This window comes from Phoenix dactylifera, unplaced genomic scaffold (assembly GCF_009389715.1).
Source record: "Phoenix dactylifera cultivar Barhee BC4 unplaced genomic scaffold, palm_55x_up_171113_PBpolish2nd_filt_p 000652F, whole genome shotgun sequence".
Classification (NCBI taxonomy): domain Eukaryota; kingdom Viridiplantae; phylum Streptophyta; class Magnoliopsida; order Arecales; family Arecaceae; genus Phoenix; species Phoenix dactylifera.
Window position 1 is genome coordinate 22,287 of NW_024068042.1, and position 21,783 is coordinate 44,069.

Below are 21,783 nucleotides of genomic sequence, written 5' to 3' on the forward strand. Positions count from 1 at the left end.
ACTATGTTCACAATACTTGCGAATATTTAATTTTGCTTATTTAATTTTGCTTATTTATAATTTTGTAGCTATTAATATTTTCTTATTTCTAATTTTGAAGGTGTTCTTGTTGCCCGGACATCCCGTTCCGCCAGTAGCCGACCAACTGGCCGCCGGCGAGGTGCTTGAGGCGAGGTTTTTTGGGCGGAAGGGAGAAGCCGGCGGGTGTTTTGGAGGGGAAGAGCGGAGTGGGGGGGGTTTGGGGGGTGTAGAGAGCAATTTAGGTGAGGGGGTGGGGAGGGTGGGGGGTAATTTAGGAATTTTTAATTTTTTAGGGGTGTCCTTAGCAAATGGGGGGGTGTAGAGAGTATTTAATTTTTTTTTAATTTTTGGGGGGTGTCCTGAGCAATAGGGGGGGTGTATATAGAACCACCCGCCTACCCGTCCTACCAAAAAGCAACTTTGTCCTTAGTTTTATGGTGAATCTAGTTTATCTAATATATATATTTTTTCACTTTTTTTTTTCTTCTTTACCCATCTCTAATTTCATGGTGCATCTGGTCTACTTAATTTTTTTTTTCTTTCTTCTTCCTCTTCTTCTTGTTTGTTCATGCCGGTGCACACTGCTTTTAGTTAGATTGGTCCATCGCTGTGTTGGTGGACCGGTCTAACCAATAATTTTTTTCTCACATGGACTCATGACTTAGCATCCTCCCATCATCCCCTCCTTACCATGAACCAACTGGCTTTACACCTCGTCTTCACCTTTCCAGCAAGAAGAATCCTTTCCACTCATGCAAGTCCTTCGTTTCCCCTGTCGCTGTTTGAAGAGTGAAATGGGAATCGTATTCCTATCATGCAAATCTGTTGCCCCTCTCTGCCGTTCTACCAGGAGGCGGTATGTCTCGGGGAATAAGGTAGGAATAAGCTGGGAATATGTCAAGGAGGTCATAAAAGAAGGAATAGGAGAATAACAGTTATTCCTCTCTATTCCGTTCATTATGGATGGTAGGAGAAATATTAGACACCTCAACTTTGGACTAGACTGACCTCGATAACCTCCCCACAAACCGAAGTGAGCAACTTCGGTTCCAGACGAGGAGTAGACCAACTAAGATGAACAAATTTGTTTTCGACCGAGAAGCCTATCGACACGTGCCAACAAGGATTGACAGTCTTGACAAACAGTCATTGTAACAGCGACTAGCCGTTGTGGCAGCTCTACGTTCGGTGCATGCCCATGTGGACCGATGCTCACATCATGGTCGTACTATTGGCCGTCACCTAATGATTGGTGCACATCTCGCCAACCGAGGTAATGATAAAACCAACTCTCCTATATAAACGAGCGGTCCGAAAAACCTCAGATATGACATATAAGGGGATATTATTCACAGAGAACTACTCTCTGCTAAAATTTTTTTCATTTCATATTTTTTCATTTCTATTCTAACTTAGGCATAGGAGGATCTCCGCTGGAACCTTTGCGGCAAGCGGACCTCTTGCAGGCCATATCCGGAGGAAGCTAGCTCCTGCACACCCCAGCCACTCAATCCAATTCGATTCTTGCCGCTCTCAAGGTCACTTTAAGCTGCGCTCCGATCTCGATCCAAAATCAGTGGTAATAATAAAAAAATATTTTAATGAAAAGATAGAATAGTTTTTCCTTAAAACAAGGCCCTCTCTAATCTTGCCTCAGCTAAATTTTAGCCAATGAAAAACAGGAATCATTATGTACCAAAAAAAAGAAAAGAAAAACAGGAATCGCTATGGAATAACTATATATATGCCGTTCTTATTCCCGAACGAGCGCAACCCTTTTAACTGAGTGAAACGGGAAACGCATGTCAACTTCCTCTCCGCTCTATTCTTCCATCGTGATTACTGTTTTTTTACCGAACGAGGGCAACCCTTTTAACTGAGTGAAACGGGAAACGCATGTCAACTTCCTTTTCTTCCATGGTTTTATCACACCCTCGCCGTTATCGTATTGGCATCTTTCGAATAAAATATAGAATTCTCTCCTTCGCTCCTCTCTCTCCTCTCTCTCCTCTCCCTACCTCTCTCTCTATAAATGTCCCTGCCCTCGAACCTGTGGAAGGCTTTCCCCTGTCCTTGGGGTTTCTGATCGGAGAAAAGAGAGAAGGAAAGGAGACACCATCCCTTCCCAAAGTCTCCAGGAACCCAAGAAACAACTACACCAAAACCTCTATAGAGAAGTAGAGAGACAGAGAGCGAGAGAAATTTTTCGCTTCCTTCGTACTTTCTTTTCCCATTTCGGGGGTATAATTGAAACCTCGGTGATCTCCTCCTTTAATCCCTCGATCGCTCCCTTCCATTTCCCCTTTCCCCAAAATCATAGCCCTCCCTTTTCTCCCCTTTTCCTCTCCCTCCCCCAAATCTCCTCTCTAGGGTTTCTCTTCTTGCTTGATTGCTTGATTTTGGTCTCTTCGTCTGGGGTTTGGCCTCTTTGATCGCCACCAGGACGAGGGTTCAGTGCCTGGATTGGGTGATAGGCTTGGAGATTGGATCATGAGCCATCTCGGAGGTATTCAGTTTGCGTAGCTGGCTCTTGTTTTGTCCTTTTGATCGTGTGCTGTGACATGGTAGTGGTTTTCCGGGCCATGGAAGAAGACTGCACTTTAAAATTCTGGTGGGTTTTACTCCGATTCTGGTACTTCTGCTGCTGGTATTACTGTGACTGAGCTTCTTTGAGCATTTCTTGGTGTTTTGGGTGGTGGAAGCCGAGTGCTGGATTTCTGTGCAAAACCACGGACAGATATCTCGAGATTCCTTTTGGGTTCACAGTCCATAATAGGGAGTTTATAGTCGGCAAATTTCCTTTAGAATTTGCTTTCGGTTCCATTTTTCGTCTGGTGTTTATCCCCTTGAATGATTTTAGCTAACTGCTGTTGTGCAACGTGGGCTGTGACCCCGGCGTGCTGAATTTTTGTGCCAAACGGTGCGTGAGTTTCGTGAGACTTCTATTTGGGTTCTCCTGGTAACAAGTTCACGGATTTAGCATTTATCTGGAGAATTTGTTGCCGGGCTCATTTATTGCTTGCCATCTGCAGCAAAGTCTGGCCAGCTTCTACTTGTCTTGGAGGTTTTCAGTTCTCCTTTGGTTGGTTAGGGCGGTGAATTGTGGCACATGGAAATAGAACAGTTTTGAAGCTGGAAATGAGTGTAGGACTATGGTGCATGGACAAGTGCATGGTTGGTGGTCCGTTCCCTTACTGGAACAGCTGTACTGGAAACTAAGACGATTAGACGTTCTGGGGGTTATTGTGCAATGTCTCGCTGCTTCCCCTTTCCGCCGCCAGGATATGAAAAGAAGCCAAGGAGTGATGACATAGATTTCCTAGCAAAGGTTCATCCTTTATGATACCTTGTCCTCATTTCTTTGGCTGTTCTCTTATTTAGTTTCCATTGCTTGTTAACTATCCTTTACTGATACTTATACTAGTATAATAGTTAAGATTTGATGCAGCAAAGATGCATTATCAATTTATGCTAATTATAATCTTAATTACTATATAACATTGGATTATTAGATTAAATTTTTGCAGCTATAAAGGACATAGCAACCTAGAGCACAGAGAGCTTGATATCAAGGAACTTCTATAAATTATTCCATGAATTACAGTATGTGATTTTCATGCATGTGCCTGCATGTTTTGGTGATTTGCATATATTTCACGTTCTATCTGTGCGGTTAAACAAACTTTGCAGGTTGATAAATTACCAAAATGCTTGACATTTTGCTGGAGATGCTGAGCATTTAGAACTTCTCATACTTTTCTTTGATTGATCGCGGACAATTTTAGTTGCGATTCTTTTGTAGGTTTCTGTGTTTGATTAGTTCTTGTGAATCCCACATCTTGTCTTTCCATATCGTATCCTTACGAGACTTAGCATCTACCCTCTTGAATACTGTTTCCTAATTCTTGACATCTTCATCCTCATCTTATCTCTTCATGCTTTAATCCATAACTATTAGATATGATGTCTGTTCGAACCCATGCCTTATAAAGTTATGTAATAGAAAACCTAAGAAATATGCACATGGGAAGAAATGCAAGGTAGTGGTTCCATGATAATATTGCTTTCTGTTAATTGTTGAAACTTTCATGCCTCATGTCAATTAGGTGCAAAATCCATTTGTCTTCACTTTTGTGACATCTCTGATAACTCAGCATTCTGCATCTCCAAGACATGGTTAGCCAGTACTCTATTAAGCCAACTCTCGAAAATTAAGTGTACACTCTCAGTGACGAGAGAAAAGTTGAAGGAGTTAACAATAACATCATATTCTATTACTTAAACCACTATGGCAATATTTTCCCTGAGAAGTGTATGGACCGTTAGAGTGAGTTATACTATTGTTGAAGCTGTAAATTCCATTCTTATAGCTGTGAGGGAACTCCTTTGCCAAAACCTTAGTCTATGTAATAGTTGTTGAATCTCTCAGCCAAGTCTTTCTTGTCATGAAGTTGTAATAGATTGTAAATCTGGATGCTCTCTTCTGCTTGGTCAACTATCTTAAAGTTTGTCAATATTATTTAGTCATGGTTCATCATGTTCAGCTGCCAAATTTTGTTGATTTTTGCTATCACTAATATGGAATCAATAAGTTTGGCTATCAATGTATTCTTGGTTTCCTGGCTGTTTACCTGCCAAATTTTTTTGTTGATTTTGTAATCACTAATTTAAAATCAGTAAGTTTGGCTGTCAACATGTTCTTGGTTCCCCATCTTTAGGTTTCCCAGGTTTAGGTTCTTGCCTTTGGTTGTGTTTATTATCATTATCCATTGATCTTCATAAAGCTTAGATTTTCAAGCACTTGAACTGACAATTATTTTGGAAATGTCAAATAGAGTAGCAGATGAGAGAGACTAATAGTCTCTTTAAATTAGTTTAGTAATGTGTTTGTAATCATGTCCATTTCTTTTATACATTTTCTTGTCCAGAGAACTTATAGTCCAAAATATTGTACATTTTGGGAGCATATTTACCTTTTAGATCATTGATTTAATGGACTTACCTTACAGGTTCACGAAAATTCTCCTTATTTGGATTTCTGTCATGCTATCATGTAAATAGATGTGATCGATCTTGTAGGCAGTGGAAGGAAACTTAAAGAGATTAGGATATTCTTTCTAATGCAATTGAGCTTTAATGAACAAGATTAAGAAATTCTTCCTAATCTGTATTTATGGAGATTTAATGAACAAGAAGAGAGCTAATTATTTCTTTTACAGAGCTAATTATTTCTTTTATAGACAAGTTCCATAATAGCCTCTTTTGTCAAAGCAGTTCATACACAAATGGTATAAATCTCAGTACTGGGCCGGATCTTGGTTTGATTCTGGGATAGTATGGTACCAAGATAGCATGGTACAGATCAAGACATACCAAAAACCTATAATAACAAGAAGAAAAATATCGTGAAAAGAGAAAAATTGTGGCCAAGGCTGTCTAGTGTGTCCAAACACGACATACTAGGAGGGAGTGGGATAGACTAGGATGTCTCAGTTCAATAGAACTGGTGTCTTGAAGGTGTCCCAGATATCGGTTTCTTGTAGGAATGGTACAAAATAGATGGCACCTATGCCATTCTAGAGGGACTTAAATCCTTGTTCTTATTGTATCCTTTACCAATGCTCAACTTCATCAATTTAATTCTTTCCTTATGTTCAAGGTGTCTTTTGCAGATAAATTTTCATATTCTTACCTTTTTTGGAGCTTAATTTATTTTTAGGAACCTTAAAGACTCCATCTTTTACTTGCCATCATATGCCTATTCTTGACCATAATCTCCATCACTATCTATCACATCTTAGAATGTTTTTTAAAGAAGAGGGTGAGCCTTGGCGTAACAGTAAGGTTGCTCCATTATGATATGGAGGTCATAGGTTCAAAACATGGAATGAACCTTTTGATGTGTGGGGCTAAGGCTACAGACATCTAGCCCTCCCTAGACTTCGCATTGGCTGGAGTGTTGTACATAGAGCTGCCTTTTCTATGATGTTCATGATGTGCTTACTAATGGATATAGCCTGCTATGCTCATGAAAATTGCCATAAGGCCCATAACAGCATATTGGGACAAGTGAGAAATCCAATTCCTTTCTCAAATGTGTGGAAGAGTAAACTTTTTGGTTTTCACTACCCATTCCTTTAGGTGCTTCATTAATTTTGCATATTGTGAAAACTTAGAACCTCACCAGAAAAGGCTGGTCGGAAGGTGTTATTTGGATTTTTTGGTCCTGTATAAGTATCCACGATCTACTTAGTGTATAAATGATATAGATTAAATACATGCCTACACAAGCTCTCACATACTCTTTTCGTTTAAGCCTTGACATCTTCACCAAGATAAGGGTAGAAATCCATTCAAATCTAATCACAAGTACCACAAGTGCAATCACAAACACCACCAACCCGTCGTCAGCCTAAATGGGCTCGTGCTTCAATGTCCCTTGGTCTACATGGCCATAAATCAGGTCTGTTTTGATCTATTTGCAATGCCCAGAACCTCGCCCAAAAAAGCTAGCAGGAAGATGTTATTTAGATTCCTTGGCCCTAAAAACATCCAAGATTTGCCTGTGCACAGTTGATGTGAGACTAAATGCACGTCTGCACTAGTTTTTATGTGGACGCGTGTTTAGTCCTACATCAGCTATGCATTGGATTGATCTTGGTCACTTATACAAGGTTAGGGAAGCCAAATAATACCTTCTAGCTAGCTTTTTTGGGTGAGATCTCGAGTTGTTAGAAATAGTATTATAGTGGATTTGGTTCATGGTCCATGTGGAGGACCTTTAGCTAGCCACAAGCTGATCATGGTATTTGTGATTGGACTTGAATGGATTTGCTTCCTTAGTCGGCAAGGACACTAGGGCTTAAACACCGCGGGGGGGGGGGGGGGGGGGGGGGGGGGGGGGTTGACGAGGGTATATTTTTAGTTTAACATCAACGGTGCACTAGGTAGATTGTAGGTACTTATACAGGGCCAAGGATCCTTAGTAAGGCCTTCTGGCTTGCCTTTTTGGGTGTGGTTCTACTTATTACACATTTAATCAAAATAGTAAATCCAAATTGTATGGGTTTAGCCTTGTTTATATTATATTCACAAGTGGCTTGGGAGTGAAATTCTTTAGGGGTTTGACAAGGAAACACTAAGATCATTATGATGAATGATTTCTAAGAAGTTATTTCTGGATAGTTCCAGCAGAAAATTTAGGAGAAATCACCGGATAGAGGTAACTGTGCAGATTTATAAATTAGCTTAATATCCACAGCCTGTTTTTTCCCTTTTCTCAACATATGTTAGCAAAGCATGCCACAGTCTGGGTTTTTCTAAATCACGCATATGTTATATTTGTTGATCAAGGGCCATGGATTGAAAATTAGTGTTGTCAAATTGAATATACTTTAGGTTCTGGTGCCTAGCTGTATCTTTTCAGGCTTTTGGTAGATGGTACATAAACGTGAACATGTATGAGGAATGAATTTGGATTGATAAATAATGTTAACATATTGTTGTGTTCTGTATTATCATTTTAGGCTCTTCTCTGCAGGCAGATACAAATATTTTTTCCTTATTGAGATGTGATGCATTTTCTACCTAATTTTGAACTTCTTATCCAAATTTTAGCAATGCTACTAGAATGAGAAGTCTGTTTGAAATGGTGAGGGGATTGCAAGCGGGAACAACTTAATTAAATAATATTTCAATAATTATGATACTGAAGTTGTAACCGGTCTGTGAAACTTGCCTGATTTATTCATCTACCTATTTGCTTTTTGACGAAAAAAAATTGGGTTGGTTAGTTTATTGGTAACTAAGTTTCACCCTCAATTTTTTTGGAACATTGAGTTTTGGTTTAATGTTGGTATACAAACTTAATTTTCTTTATCCTGAGAGGTTTAGTTTTTTGAGGTCATTTTAGTGTTCCCCATCTTTTTGCTGAAGTTACAGAATCAGAACTAGATTCCAGGATATTTTCCTTTTTCTCCTTTTCTCTAATCAAAAGATGGGTGAGTAAATAGATGGCTAGAGATGTGTGCACAATCTTCATTCTTCTGGTTATTTTTTGCCTAGTATTAAAAAGCATGGCAAGTTTTCTGTTTCCATGAAACCTCAATGTCCTTTGACCATATTATAGCTCATGCAAACTTTCACAGAAATGCTGATAGAAGTTTACTTGTAACTGTCTGCTGCTCATTGAAACTTGGGTTTGCACAGAGATATAGTTGCAAATTAACCTACTCGAAATTTTCTTACCATCCTATAATGGTTAAATTGCACTATGAAAAGTGGGTAAAACACATGCATCCTTTATGGCTATTGAAAGTATCATTGAGGAGGTAGATGATCTTGCTGATTGCGAGATTAGTGCTTACCATTTGCTTAGGAATTCAAATTCATATTGACATGTTATTCTGCCAAGCTTTATGGCATCAGGGTTGCAAATGACCTGAGCTTGGTTTGGTAACTGAGGAGGCTGGCCCATGAAAAATTATGGATTCTTGTGTAAGGTGGTTGTTATACAAGAAAGGGTTGGGGTCAAAGAAGATCAATTTTCAGCAAAACTAGGGATGTCAAAGAGTTGAGCTTAGGCTCTGCTGAAGCCTCACATTAGATTATCCACTGTGCCCCCAAGTGCTCTGGTTGGTCAGAATAAGACCAAGCATAATCTGAGTGCAAGCCTGGTAAGCCAAACATCAATAGATCAGATTTAAATTAATCACTAATAGACCTCCGAGAAAGTATCTCCTTTTACTTGCTAGAATTTTGTTAACAATTTTCTTGGGAATTTCCGGCTTAGAAAAGTTTTTCTATCATTTTCATGACTGGTATGATATAGGCATAGTTGTATATGCATAAAAATAGTGTACATACAGGCTCCAGCCGTTCATGCATACATATATATGTGCCACTCAAACAAATGCATGCATGCAGCTGTAAGTATAATCATTAATTATGCCATTATTACCTTGTATTCATTGATTTTAGTTTTGCATTAACTTTGCAATTTTAACTAAATATTTGTCATTTTGTCTCTTTATAGTTTAAATTGCATGGGAATAAAAGGAAGGGTATTGATGTACTTTTGGTGCTACATATTAATCTCTTTTGTCCTATTGGCTTTTGCACAAGAAAAAAAATTATTTAAAATGGACCAAACCAGAATCCTTTTCACAAGCATATTTGATGGAGGTCAGTTAAGGCATGGATCAAAAGAGGCCTGAACATACATATAATCTAAGGTGATGCTTGGCTATTTAAAAGGTTTAAAATTGAAAACCAAACCTAATTCTAGTGCATGGGGCCTAGTTATTACCCCAAGCTTTTTTATTTTCCCTTTTTCCCCCCTACTAACTTTAATGGTGCTTGACAGTGCTGACGGTAGGTCATCTTGGAAACTAGTTGATGCAAACAAAATACTTGGGAAAAATAAAGAGATCAACATTCATACTTCCTCGAGAATGAGCACAGGTTTTACATAATGTCTTGATAAAAATACGTATAAGGTTTACCGTTTACGTACTATTTTCTCTCCCTAAACTTGTTTCCTATAAAGGATGGGTGAGGCTCACCAGGATGCAATTAAAGAAATCTGTTGGTATAAGTCAAGAAAGTGTCTTTTTTATTATATGTATTCATTTTTTACTGCTCTCTTTCAATGACACATAGAGGGCAGGATGCTGAATTCTTATTCATTATTTCTTTTGACACTGTTGACTGTTGCAGTAGCTTATCAATTTATTCACTATGTTAGAAGATCAGCAAGGCCTTTGTCTTTCCAGGTACCATTAAGGGGTCACTATATATTTGAGGTGCTCAATATCATGTCTCCAAGTGGTCATGTAGCTATCTATAGGTTCCTGTTCAACCTTATATTTTATGAGATGGGTCACTTGCTCATGATCTGACCCTAATTAGCAAGAACTCTGGGGGGTTAATTCCATGTAGCAGACATCATCTTTTGATAAAACAGTTAGGCTGGTGTTCCAAACTGAAGGTGTAAGGTTCTCAAATACTTTTGAAGGCATTAACAATTGAGGTTTGTCTGTATTCATTACTAGTGAAATCATCAAATGAGTTGATAGAGCACATCCAATTGTCATATATTGTGTCACAGCTATTTGATATTTACTGTGATTTAGTAAACAGCAAGTCTTCTTTCTTTACCAGATTATTTGTTATCTCCAGGCCCCATTTCATCAATCTCTTGTTTACTTAAAAAGCACACTGGGAAAAATATACAACTGCACCCTATTGTAGAAAGGAGTTCGGCAAATTGATGTTCCAGCACTGTGCTTAACTACATCTTAATAGTCCTATTTGAACCAATTAATCTTGTTGTTTTTGGTTGTTTTTTGTAAGTAGGATGTGCGGTGACAGCCCTTGGCGATCGCCATGTTTACATAGTCCTATTTGAACCTAAGAATCTTGTCGTTTTAGGTTGTTTGTTGTAAATAGGATGCATGGTGATAGCCGTTGGTGATCCTTCAAAAGTTCTGGTATAGTATTATGGGCACATTATGCAAGTGTCCAAGGTGCTTCCACAATGAGTGTCCCTTATAACCACTTTCTATGTAGAGATGAGTAAAATCCTTGTCAGGGTTTTTACGATAGTTGCGCTTTACGAGCTGCACAAGGGAAGTGTCTTGTGTCTTACAATGACAAAACTTGGTGCTTAGTAACCTAGAAACAAAGAAATTTTTCAATGAATATGCAAAATAAAGTTAGCTTTACATTAGCGAAATAAGTTTTCTACCTCTATGTTGGGTTTTTTTTGGATGGATGGATTTGCAATGATCCAAAATGATGTCTGGGTGAAGGACTACTACATCTATTATCTAATAAGTTCAAAGAGAGGACAGCTAAATCTTTGACACTGTTTCTACTTGGTTTCATTTGATATGTACTAGGAACTTGTTTACAGTTCTAGATTTTCCAAGAAGTAAGATCATTGAGATCAGTGGACTTTTTGAGCCTCATATTTAGAGAGGGTTGTAATTTTTTTGAAAGTGATTTATGCTTCCCTCTCTGGTCAAATTTTAATTAACCCTGAGTTGAATTTAATTTTCCAGGAGAAGCGCAAAGATAAGAAGCATAAAAAGGAGAAGAGGGACAAGGAAAAGAGAGAAGGTAAAGAAAGAAAGGACAAGGACAGAAGCAGAGATAAGCACAAGGAGAATAAGAATCGTAAGGAAAAGCACAAGGAGAAGAAAAGGGATAAAGACAGGGACAAGGGGAAGAGTGCAGCTGCAGATGATAAAAAAATTGAAGAACGGACCAAAGGTCACATTGAACAGAAGCTTGGGGATGGCAGCCGGAAGGCTGAAGAAGTCAAAAATTCTAAATTTACAGAGGAATTTAGCAGAAGGATCAAAGATGAAGGGGCAGCAGACAGATTGCCTGAGAACTTTGCCGGTTCCATTCAAAATGAGACCGAAGGCTTTGGTGCTTCAATTGCCTCGAAGAAGGATAAAGGTAACAGAAATGAAATGGCTGCAAACTGCATTGCGAAAGAGCCAAGAAGAGATGATGCTTTGGGCCAACCAGTGGAAATGGATCCAGACAAAAAGATTGAGGGGGAGGAAAAAGCGAAAGATAAGTATGAAATGCTCGCAAACCTCATTAGTAAAGAGCAAAGAAGAAATGATGAGATGGGCCGAGCAGTGGAGAAAGATGCAGAAAAAATTGTGGAAGCAAAGGAGAAGGTGAAAGACAGGCATGGAATGGTTGCGTACCTCTTCTGTAAAGAGCAAAGAAGAGATGATGGGATGGGCCAACCGGTCAAGAAGGATACAAACAAAAAAATTGAAGGGAAGGAGAAGGCAAAAGATGATGCAGACAAAAAGATTGAACGGAAGGAGAAGGTAACAGACAGGGAAGCTTACGTTGGCGAGGGAGGCAAACTCAAGGATAGAGATCACAAGAAGAGACCCAAAGGACAGGACAAAGACAGACATAAAGAGAAGGAAAAAGTCGGGGAGAGAAAAAGGGAGAAAGGTGAACACAAACATAAAGCACATGGTAAAACAAGAGACAGTGGAAAAATGGATCAGATAGAAAATCTAATCATCAAGCCCTCAGTCCCTCAGAAAGACAATGAAAAGTGTGCTGGTACTGATGGAACTATCAAGAAGAGGAAAGACTTCGAGATAAATGGGTTTTATGGTGAGTATTTGATCCTTGACCTGTGATCATGCTGTCTATTGATTCTATAGAAATCATTTGAAATTTTTTATAAATTGAAACTTCGACTGGCAGTGCTTGTTTTTTTATGTTTTTTTCATTTGTCATGTGGGTACAGAAATTGATGGGCTCCCTAATAAGCTTCCGAGACCAGCGTCTTCCTCACGCCTGCATGTTGAGAATGGAAGAACATTGGAGTCATACAATGTTGCTATGGGTTATTCTTCCGTCAAACATGAAACCACAAATAACATCAACGCTGAAAGAGTTCTAGACAGTAAGGAATGCAAGATAAATGGCGTCGTAGGACTGCCACCATCTACGGTTGACATAAGGCCTTCAGTTTCTGTATTTACCAGTCAGAATGGCAAACCTTCTGTAAAACCACCTCACCCAGATGCCAAGTTTCTTAGCCAAATATACTCCATTCCAAAAATGGTGGAATGGCCTGAATATGATAACCAGGACTGGCTGTTTCACAGTGATCCTCTTCGGCCAAAGCCTAAGGCAAGTTTCAAGGCTGAAGAGCCACCTCAGATGTGGGCCAAGGGACAGCGAATCGAGTCGACAGATGTTTTTGCTCTGCCCTATGTCATTCCTTACTGATATTGGACAAGATCTTCGTACCACCTGGCAATGCTGATTTATGAGACACCTGTTGAAGGTGCGACAGCATCATGAAACTGATGGAAGCATTTTTCTTGCTGCAATCTCTTGTTACTGTGCTCCTCTTGTTTCAGGTATGAGCTCAGACTTGTTGCGGTGTGTAATACATGGTAGTGCATCACAGCTATAAATGATGTCTGTTCCCATTCATTGTGTGCTCCCAAACAATAGATTGGTGCATAATATGCTGGACTTGGATCCAACAGGTTCTCCGTACCTAATTTGAGTTCATTTAGATAATGAGGTACAAAAAACGAGTTCATTGGAGGTCCAAAGTCCACAGCATGGTACGGGAAAAGTTGGTAGAGCATACACCCATATTTAGTCATATAGTTTGTAATCTTAACAGATGTCTTTGCTGCAGTACTGCAATTTTGATTTGTGTCATGTAAATCTTCTCTTATAACAAGAAATGTACAATAGAGGGAAAAAAAAGGAAAAAGAGGCCATTATGATTTATTCATACTTTTTTCATACTTGGTCAACTTATGCATTATGAATACGTGGAGTACCTGTACGCGTGGGGGTGTCCACATTTGAGAAGCAGCTTACATGCTACTTCCAACAGCTGATAAAAACAAAATGAAAGGTTGTGAGAAACACGTGCAGGAGAAATTATTAGGTGGATTAGGTCCACTGTGGATCTAAGATGAAATTATTGCAGAGAGATTTATTTCACTATAGGATGAACTTATTAGGTGGATTCAGTTCGCCCTAAATCCTTTGTGATCCTGATCCACCTAATAATTTCTCCACATTGTAGTGGTAATCAAGGGGGCGAGTCACTGTAGCAGTGGAAAAGGTAGCGACCAAGGACTTGGGTGTCGTCCAAAGTTCTACTGTTGGAATGGTCCTGACCAAAGTAAAGGTCTAAAAAATTATTATGGGCTAGGATGTTTGTCTCCAATTGTAGAACTTTGGCTGCTGGAGATCATACTCTTGTTACAGTTCTACTGACATTGTCCGCATTAGAGAATCAAATGTGGATATCGTACTCCTCGTAGTTGAGCAAGGTGTCTGAGGGATCTCCCTTCTCATATCAGATATCATTTGGCTTGTGGAGGTCTGAGGTGCAATTCCATTCGTGAGTTGAGATGAACCGAAGTTTGTTGGACTATGTAGTTGGCATTTGGATTAGAAGTCAATTGTGAGCTCTGATCAACTATATCTAAAATGGCAAATTTAAAAATTCTGTTATTTCGAACATCTTCAATCTGCTAGTCTTTCAATCAAAAAAGTGATGGCAGATGATTTTGACGAGGCGCTTCTCAAGTGGTTCGTTCCACAGTGGGTTATAGTTTTCTGGTGAGCAGGGAATGAGGATGCTAGCTAGATGCTGGCTGGTTGCACTTTCTTGCCAATTGAGCGTCGGAGCTTTTTTTTTTTTTTTGGCTTTAAAAAAAGGAAAGGGGGCGGGGAGGAAGGGACAAGCCTATCCCCACGTAGCAGCCTCCACTCCACCGGGAGAATGTTCGATGCTAGCAGAAATGACCGTATGTTAGGCACTCCGGCCGGTTTTACTCATACCCTCCCCATCCGTGGGTCCGGCTCGGTTACCTCTTTGGGCTCTGGCACGAATATCACGTATGAGTACGTCACACTTAACACCACCAAGGCTACCAACAGAGCGATACGTTCTTCCAAACTCCGTGTTCGAGTAGGGAGCATTCGATCTCCACAATTTAATCTTGCAGAGCTTTGGACGGCATCAAATTGGCAATCTCCTGTCAAACAATGCATGTTTCGCACGAAACTGAATTAATGACCGTCGTCACTTCATTGGACAAATGGTACATGAGGCTATTATCATAGCTGCTTGGAAATGGCTTAACCAGTTGTGCCGGATGTCCTCACAGCTCTTATGAGCCTGTGTAGGCACGAGAATATCTCACGTCGGGGTGGCAATCAGATTGCTTCAGACCAGATATAGATCAGGTCAAATATAAGATAGATTTTAAATATGTTATTCTGAACCCCGCTTGTTTATTTAACATATCAAAAATCCAAAATACTTGGTCATTTGTTAAACATGTAATCTAACTCAATTTACAATTGAAACAAGAAATGGGTTAAACGGTTAAGCATTGCTATTTTTTTATCAGAAGGGTTTGTGCAGGTGTGAGGATACATCATGAGGCAACATGATTTTTTATGGAGAGACAGAGGTCCGTAGAGGTGTTACTGCCATATCAAACTAACTACAGATATTTTTTATGGTGTCAACTAAGAATTTTCTTTCGATATCCAAGTGATACATAAACACAAGTGTTAGCTTGCAAAAAATATTGTGTGAGCAATTCACTGCTTCTGCAGTAGATGATGCATGAGCTCAATCAGCATACAAGGGTGCACATGTTGGCATTAAAATTCCAAAAAAAAAGGGTTGTAATTTAGACCTATTAAACTTGGCAATCAGACCCTATCTAGATTTGTAGAGGTTTGAGTTGTGACCCAAACTGGAACCCTTTTAGATAAGTATTAAGTCCAAGTATAAAACCCTAATTTTATTATTTTATTTAACGGATCAAAAATTCAGACCGAGACTTGATTTTTTGTTAATAGGTAATCTAACACAATCTACAGTAGGTTGAAACAAGTTAAACGGGTTAAATGGTTAAGCATTGCCATCTTCTCATCAGGAGGGCTTATGCGAGTGTGAGGATATATCATGAGGCAACATGGTTTTTTATGGAGAGACTGAGGTCTGTAGAGGTGCTACTATCATATCAAACTGACTATAAATATATTTCATAGTGTCAACTAGGAATTTTATTTCAATATCCGGGTGATACATGAATATGTGTTAGCTTGCAAAAAATATTGCATGGGCAATTCACTGCTCCTGTAGTAGATGATGCTTGAGCTCAATCAGCATACAAGGGTGCACATGTTAGCATTAAAGTTCCAAAAGAATATTAGGGTTGTAACTTAGACCTATTAAACTTGGTAGTTTGAGCTGAGACCCAAACTAGAACCCCAGACTTTTAGATAAGTAATGGGTCTGGTCAATAGATGATCCAACCTTTTTAGGCATGATTTGATTTATTGGTTTAGAATCATGGATTGGGTTTGAAAAATGATCTATTTGGTTGTAGGTTTATGTCATTGTTTCTTACATGATCTAGGATCAATTTGACATGATCTAGTCCAGATCAAATATTGGATGGTCTATCATTTTTTGATTAGATCTAACCCAAAACTCGATACTTACAAATTTATCATTCATAGGTTTGTAAGTTAGATGCTACAGCTAGCAGTTTGTAAGTTGAAGTCATAGTGATATTTTAAACCAAATCCTAGGCAATGACAATAGTGTTAACAATAATGATATTAGTGTTAATAATATGCACTAAAACTCTCTTTTAGCTTTTTCCATATATTAATTTTTGTAACTATTAGCTACCCTAAGAAATGTAGAATGAATTATATGGATATTTTAATGAAAATAAATATAATAAATAATGTATAATTCTTGTATATTACATCATACTCGAACTCGATATGGTTTGGATGACTCAAAAGGTCAAAAAAATTCTATAGGCAACTGGACATGAGCGGCAAATGATAAGATTCTATATCTAAAACTATGATCAGATAAAAATTTGATTAACTCATGATCATGATTATCTTGATCCAAATCAAGCTTAGTTACATGCCTATTTTATATTAATCATGTCAAAGCCAAAAAGTCCAAGCAGGAATTGGGTCTTGGATATGGGTTGGATTGGATGTAGCCTTATGGATGGGGTCAATTATGTATCCTTTTAAGCCCTCCTTTTTATTAAACAAGTAAACCATGTTTAATATATGGGTTGAAGAAGGTCAGTTGTGTTAAGCAGTTTTAAACAGGTTAAATGACTATTAAACAGAATAAGTGAACTTAGTGAGTTAAATATGTCTTAAAGAGATGGGTCACAGTGTTTTGATCCAACTATTAAATAGATTAAAATAAGTTAAATGGATTAGAACTTTAAAGATGAACCGACTTTTTTTTTTTAAAAATAAAAAAAAAGTTAGGTTTGGTGGATCCATGTACAATTTAGATTTGTTTATGCCAAACTTGAATCAACTTAAAGTGGATGTTTAGATGGAAATCTTGTCATAAATTGTTGCCTCTAATTCAAATCACTAATTACTTGTACATTAATTAATGATTCTTGATCATCGAGACTAATCAAATAAAGTGAGGATCCCCTCCACTTTAGAGTTAGATTGCAGAGAGTCAGTTAGTCAATCATGGCCGTCCATGGAACTATAACAAAGAAAGAAATCAGCTCCTTGATGCACGGATGGAATATTGTGTGTTATCGTGATGCTACATTCTGAGCGGGAAAGCACGATCGAACGGCCCATATCAATTCTCCGCCGGGCCGCCTTAATACCATCCATACTATAAATTTTGGAATTTTACCCCCGCCCCTCGTCTCCCCTCGTTTTCCCATTTCTCCATCACCTCATGGCGTCCGGTACCCCAACAAAACCCAGGAGACGAAGAGCCAAGAAATCGAAAAACGAACCCCTTTCCCCCCCTCCAATCTCCTTCCTCGGTACAAACCCTAGCTCCCATCCTCGTCCCTCTCCTGTTCTCCTTCTTCTATCTCTTATCTTCTGACGCCATTTCTTGATCTCTCTTCTCCATTCATTTCCAGCTCCGGACTGGCCCAAAGGGCTCCTCGAAGCTTCTTCTCGTGGAGATCTCCCTGTTCTCAAGCGTACTCTCCGACCTCTCTAGGGTTCCTTCTTTTGGTCAGGATTCGATCTTTTGATCTCTTTTTATTTTTGTCACCCTCTCCCTATACTGATGCAGAGGCGGCAAGAATGCCCGACGATAGAAGGGGTTTAGCCGCAACCATCAGAGATGTGAAGAACGAACTCGGCCGCGGAGCTTTCCATTTAGCTGCCATCGGCGGGCAAAAGGAAGTGTGCAAGTATTTGGTTGAGGAGATCAAACTCGACATTAACTCTCTCTCCGACAAAGGTTTTCTTCTTCTTCCTTTTCTTCCTTCTTCTTCTTGAGCGGAAAATTTTGTATTCTTGATTTGATCTTCTGGTATATTGATTGCTCGTTATCATGATGCGAATTCTTGCGTGCTCAAGAATTCGCCTCTCTGGACTTTGCATTTCTTTTTCAATAATCCTTCCTTTTCAGATGAAACTCCAATTTACCTGGCAACTTTATATGGAAAGCATGAGACCGCCACCTATCTTTTTCATCACGGCGCCAATCCTGCTATACAGAACAAATCGGGGATAACTCCTCTGCACCATGCCACGGGAAAGGGTTCTTGAATTTTCCTTCCTGGTCTTGGCGAAATACCTGTTATGGAAATTAAAAGGGGTATTTAACTTTGCGGATTTTATTTTCATATGCATCAGAAGCTTTCCTTTTTCTATATGATTACTTAAGTTGATAGATTCTTAGATATAATTCCTTTTTCATGTACTTGTGAATTTTTGTTTCCATCCATATTTTGGTGGACATTAGCTATAGTAATCACTTAAAATAGTTGTTCATTGGCAATTTCCATCCATCTCTTGAATTTATTTTTCTATTATAATCTCGATCACATACATCACTTAAATTATCAGTGGTCTTAAAATGCATAATAATAGTGGCAATGATTCTAATTGTGCAATTATATAATTATTGATGAACTCTGTTCCACAAGCATCTTTATGTTGTGTGTATTTAGCCCCAGGCTTTGTTTTGTCCTGCTGTACTTGTAGTGTTGTCTCAGAAGCAGTAATATTGCATCTTGATTCTTTTCTTTAATTGTGGTCTTCATGTTGACATGATATTTTCTCCTCTTTTCCTTTTAATGATCATTCAAGCTGCCTAAACTGCAATTATGTTTTATTTTATTTTCTTTATGGGCTTCACATCTAGGTTTCCAGAAAGTTTATTTAGAACGAATGATTAGTGGAGTAAAAGATATTGGGCCTTTGAGCCTATTTAAATTTTGCAGATTTAAGGCTGACACTTGCTTTAAGATCTTGTTCTAAATAAAATGTCTGGTGAAGAGTACAGACAAGTGGTTTGATACAGACGCCAGAACCTGTGGCAGATATTGCTTCTTTGGTAACAACTGGTAATTATAACTTATTGTTTAATATAGCTTGTATAGAGATGGCATCCATACTGAATTTCTTATATATAGTGCAGAAGATGGACAACTACCTCTTGAAGGTACAAGGAAGTCAAATCTGAATCACATGCCCTTAATCTTGGTTCTCATAGATGCAGCGGATCTTTTGGATTGATATGGGGTAAGAAAATTATGTAAATAATGGATGGGGGACAAAGAGATGAAAGAGCAAGGAGATCGGGAATATAAAGGATAGGAAAAAGAGGAACACCAACACAATCAAGAAGAAAGGTAAAGAAAATTTTACATACAAATTTCAGACATGCATTTACTAACTTGTTATGTGTATGACTGGTGGACATTCAGTAAATATTTGACAAAAATCTAGCTACATATGCTTCACTTTCCATTAATAATCTGATCAGATTACTTGTACAACTAAGGGAAATTGGTGAAAGAACAAGCAGGTGGATGAGTTGAATGCACATGCCTCGATTAGTATAAATCTAAATTTCTATAATAGAAATTAATATGATTATCTTAAAACTCAAATTTTATTAAGAATGCAAAACTGCTTTTTTGGAGTTATGAATGTGAGGACACATCCATGTACGTGCATACTTGTGACATACAACATACACAAGCATAGGTATGTATTTGCTATATGTTTACAGACATATGCATGTATTTATTTGATCTTTATCTGAGACTTTGATTCAAATACCGTCTATTTAACAGTTGAATGTTAATTTTGCAAAGCACATCAGGCTATCATGAGAATTAGCGATGGCCAAAGGTTTTATATTCTATGTACAAAAGATGTTCATTACATGTGTGGGGCCTCAAAGATAGGCTCAATTGCAAAAAAGAAAAAAAGAAAAAAAGTTGGCGGGGGAGAGAGGGTGGTGGTAGTTTAAGAGAGCAAGCCCAAAAGCCTCATGCTTGAAACAAACTGGAAAAAACTAAAGATTTAACATTAGATGGTTAAGCATTTTTTTGATATAATGTTTTCCTTGAGAATGTCATAACAGTTCATTAAGCATTGAAGTTTGCAGTTTGGCAGTTAATAGAATATTATATTTACATTCTAAGGGCTATCTATAGTTTTACATGTTGAATAATATATCATAAATAATATTTGACTTGTGAAAATATATTTCTCTAGATTTGGAATGCCGAAACCATAAGAAAATTGGAAAATGAAGAGGGGAAAAGTTTTTTTTACCAAACTGCCAAGATTGCTTTATTGATAGAAGTACAAATCAAGCCATATTGGGTCTGAAATGACATGGCTAACCTGTTAACCTACCTTGACCCACTTATATCAAATCTGGCATACTAGTCTGATACTTACCCAATTAATCTATTGACCAATGTCAACCCACTAATTTAACATCTATTCAATCTATCGCTATACATGATATCCAATAAACACAACTTTTCGTGTATAGTTGTTAGTGTCCACACACGGTTAAGCATGTTGGTGTAGAATCACATTCAAGTTTGGGTCATAACTATATCCACCTGACCTATTCATTAAATGGGTCAATCACATCAAGCAGGTCAAGTCTATAAACTTGAAAACTGCCCATTTGCTGAACTGGTTAGCTGGGCCAATTTGTCTATGTCCCAAACCTGCTAATGACATATCAAAACATGCTAATGTGATCCCATGTTGGCAAATTGGTTGAATGATTGCAACCCTTATAAACATGTATAAAACTAAATTCTACTATTTACTTGCAAAACTTCAAATAACTAACAACATCATGTTAGTCAACATTATCTTCCTAAGAGCTTTGAAATATCTATTGGGGATTGATTTTGTTATTACCATATGAATCGACTGTTTAACTTTCTAACTTACTTTGGTCATGCAGGTCCACATAAATTTTTTCTGTGTTCTCTTATCCAAGTAAAGTGCATCTTGATCTTTTCAGTGAGGCTTTGTCAGAACATACATTTCTGCCTAGTTGCCACAATTAAGCTCGAAGAAAGTCGAATCTCAATTGTATTAGCACCTAAAATCTTATAGAATGAGTAATCTCAACTATAGCACAACTTTCTTTCTGCTTTATAAAGAATGGCTTTCTAGGAACTTATATTTTTGCTAATAAAAGTAAATAATAGACATATTTGTATAATGGATTCTTATGTTCTGCATATCATTGTGGAATACGTGCATATGAGCATGTCTATTGATTTTTTTCCCTGGTTTTGTAGTCTGTGGAGGCCATTTTGTTAGTACCAACTACATCAAGCACTATGCACATCGTAATGCATAAAGATGAGCTTTACTTATGTGAGTTCAGTCATGTTTGCTAGGTTTGTTAATCACATAATTCAATCATGCCATAATATTTATATTGTCTATTACAAATTTAAAACTTTCAGAAAAAATATATAATATAGTTCATATAAACTCCAAACTTCATTATTGGAGTGAAAATATACTTATGCTATACCTGCTGCATAGATTTATGCCTTGGCGTTAGATAATATTAAGGCGTTTCTCCCTTTGATTTTTTTAATTCTTGTATCTTTCTAGGATACTGTGACTTTTTATCTTTACTTATTTCAAGACAAATACATGTGGACCTCGAAGACTCTTGTGGAATGACTCCTCTGCATGTGGCTGCTGGTTGTGGACAAGAATCTACTACAAAGATTTTGTTGAATCACAAAGCAGATTTAATGTTCTATGTTTCATTATCATCAACATGTCTTTGATGTTCGTTTCCATGGTCAAAATTCTTTTGCTTATTATGTGGACTATATCACTATCTCCAGTTTGAATCATCTAAATTTATATGCCTATAAGCAGCATATTTTTCAT

General features: G+C 38.0%; 2 protein-coding genes across 2 annotated transcripts in view; both read left to right on the forward strand.

Annotated features, from left to right (window-relative positions):
- Window positions 1-1,994: 1,994 nt before the first annotated feature.
- Window positions 1,995-13,326, forward strand: LOC103714120 (RNA-binding protein 25-like). The gene is made up of 3 exons (XM_039119878.1): window positions 1,995-3,349; window positions 11,085-12,177; window positions 12,314-13,326. Exons 1-3 carry the CDS (start codon window positions 3,272-3,274, stop codon window positions 12,799-12,801), a joined length of 1,659 nt encoding a protein of 552 aa, XP_038975806.1. The 5' UTR covers window positions 1,995-3,271; the 3' UTR covers window positions 12,802-13,326.
- A 3,506-nt stretch (window positions 13,327-16,832) lies between these two features.
- The window catches only part of LOC113463187 (serine/threonine-protein phosphatase 6 regulatory ankyrin repeat subunit A-like), a 42,518-nt gene continuing 37,567 nt past the window's right edge, over window positions 16,833-21,783 (forward strand). Inside the window, exons 1-6 of the mRNA XM_039119879.1 lie at window positions 16,833-17,408; window positions 17,511-17,573; window positions 17,669-17,839; window positions 18,011-18,199; window positions 18,828-18,950; window positions 19,025-19,238. The gene's annotated coding sequence lies outside the window, so the exon portion shown is untranslated. The remainder of the gene's footprint in view (window positions 17,409-17,510; window positions 17,574-17,668; window positions 17,840-18,010; window positions 18,200-18,827; window positions 18,951-19,024; window positions 19,239-21,783) is intronic.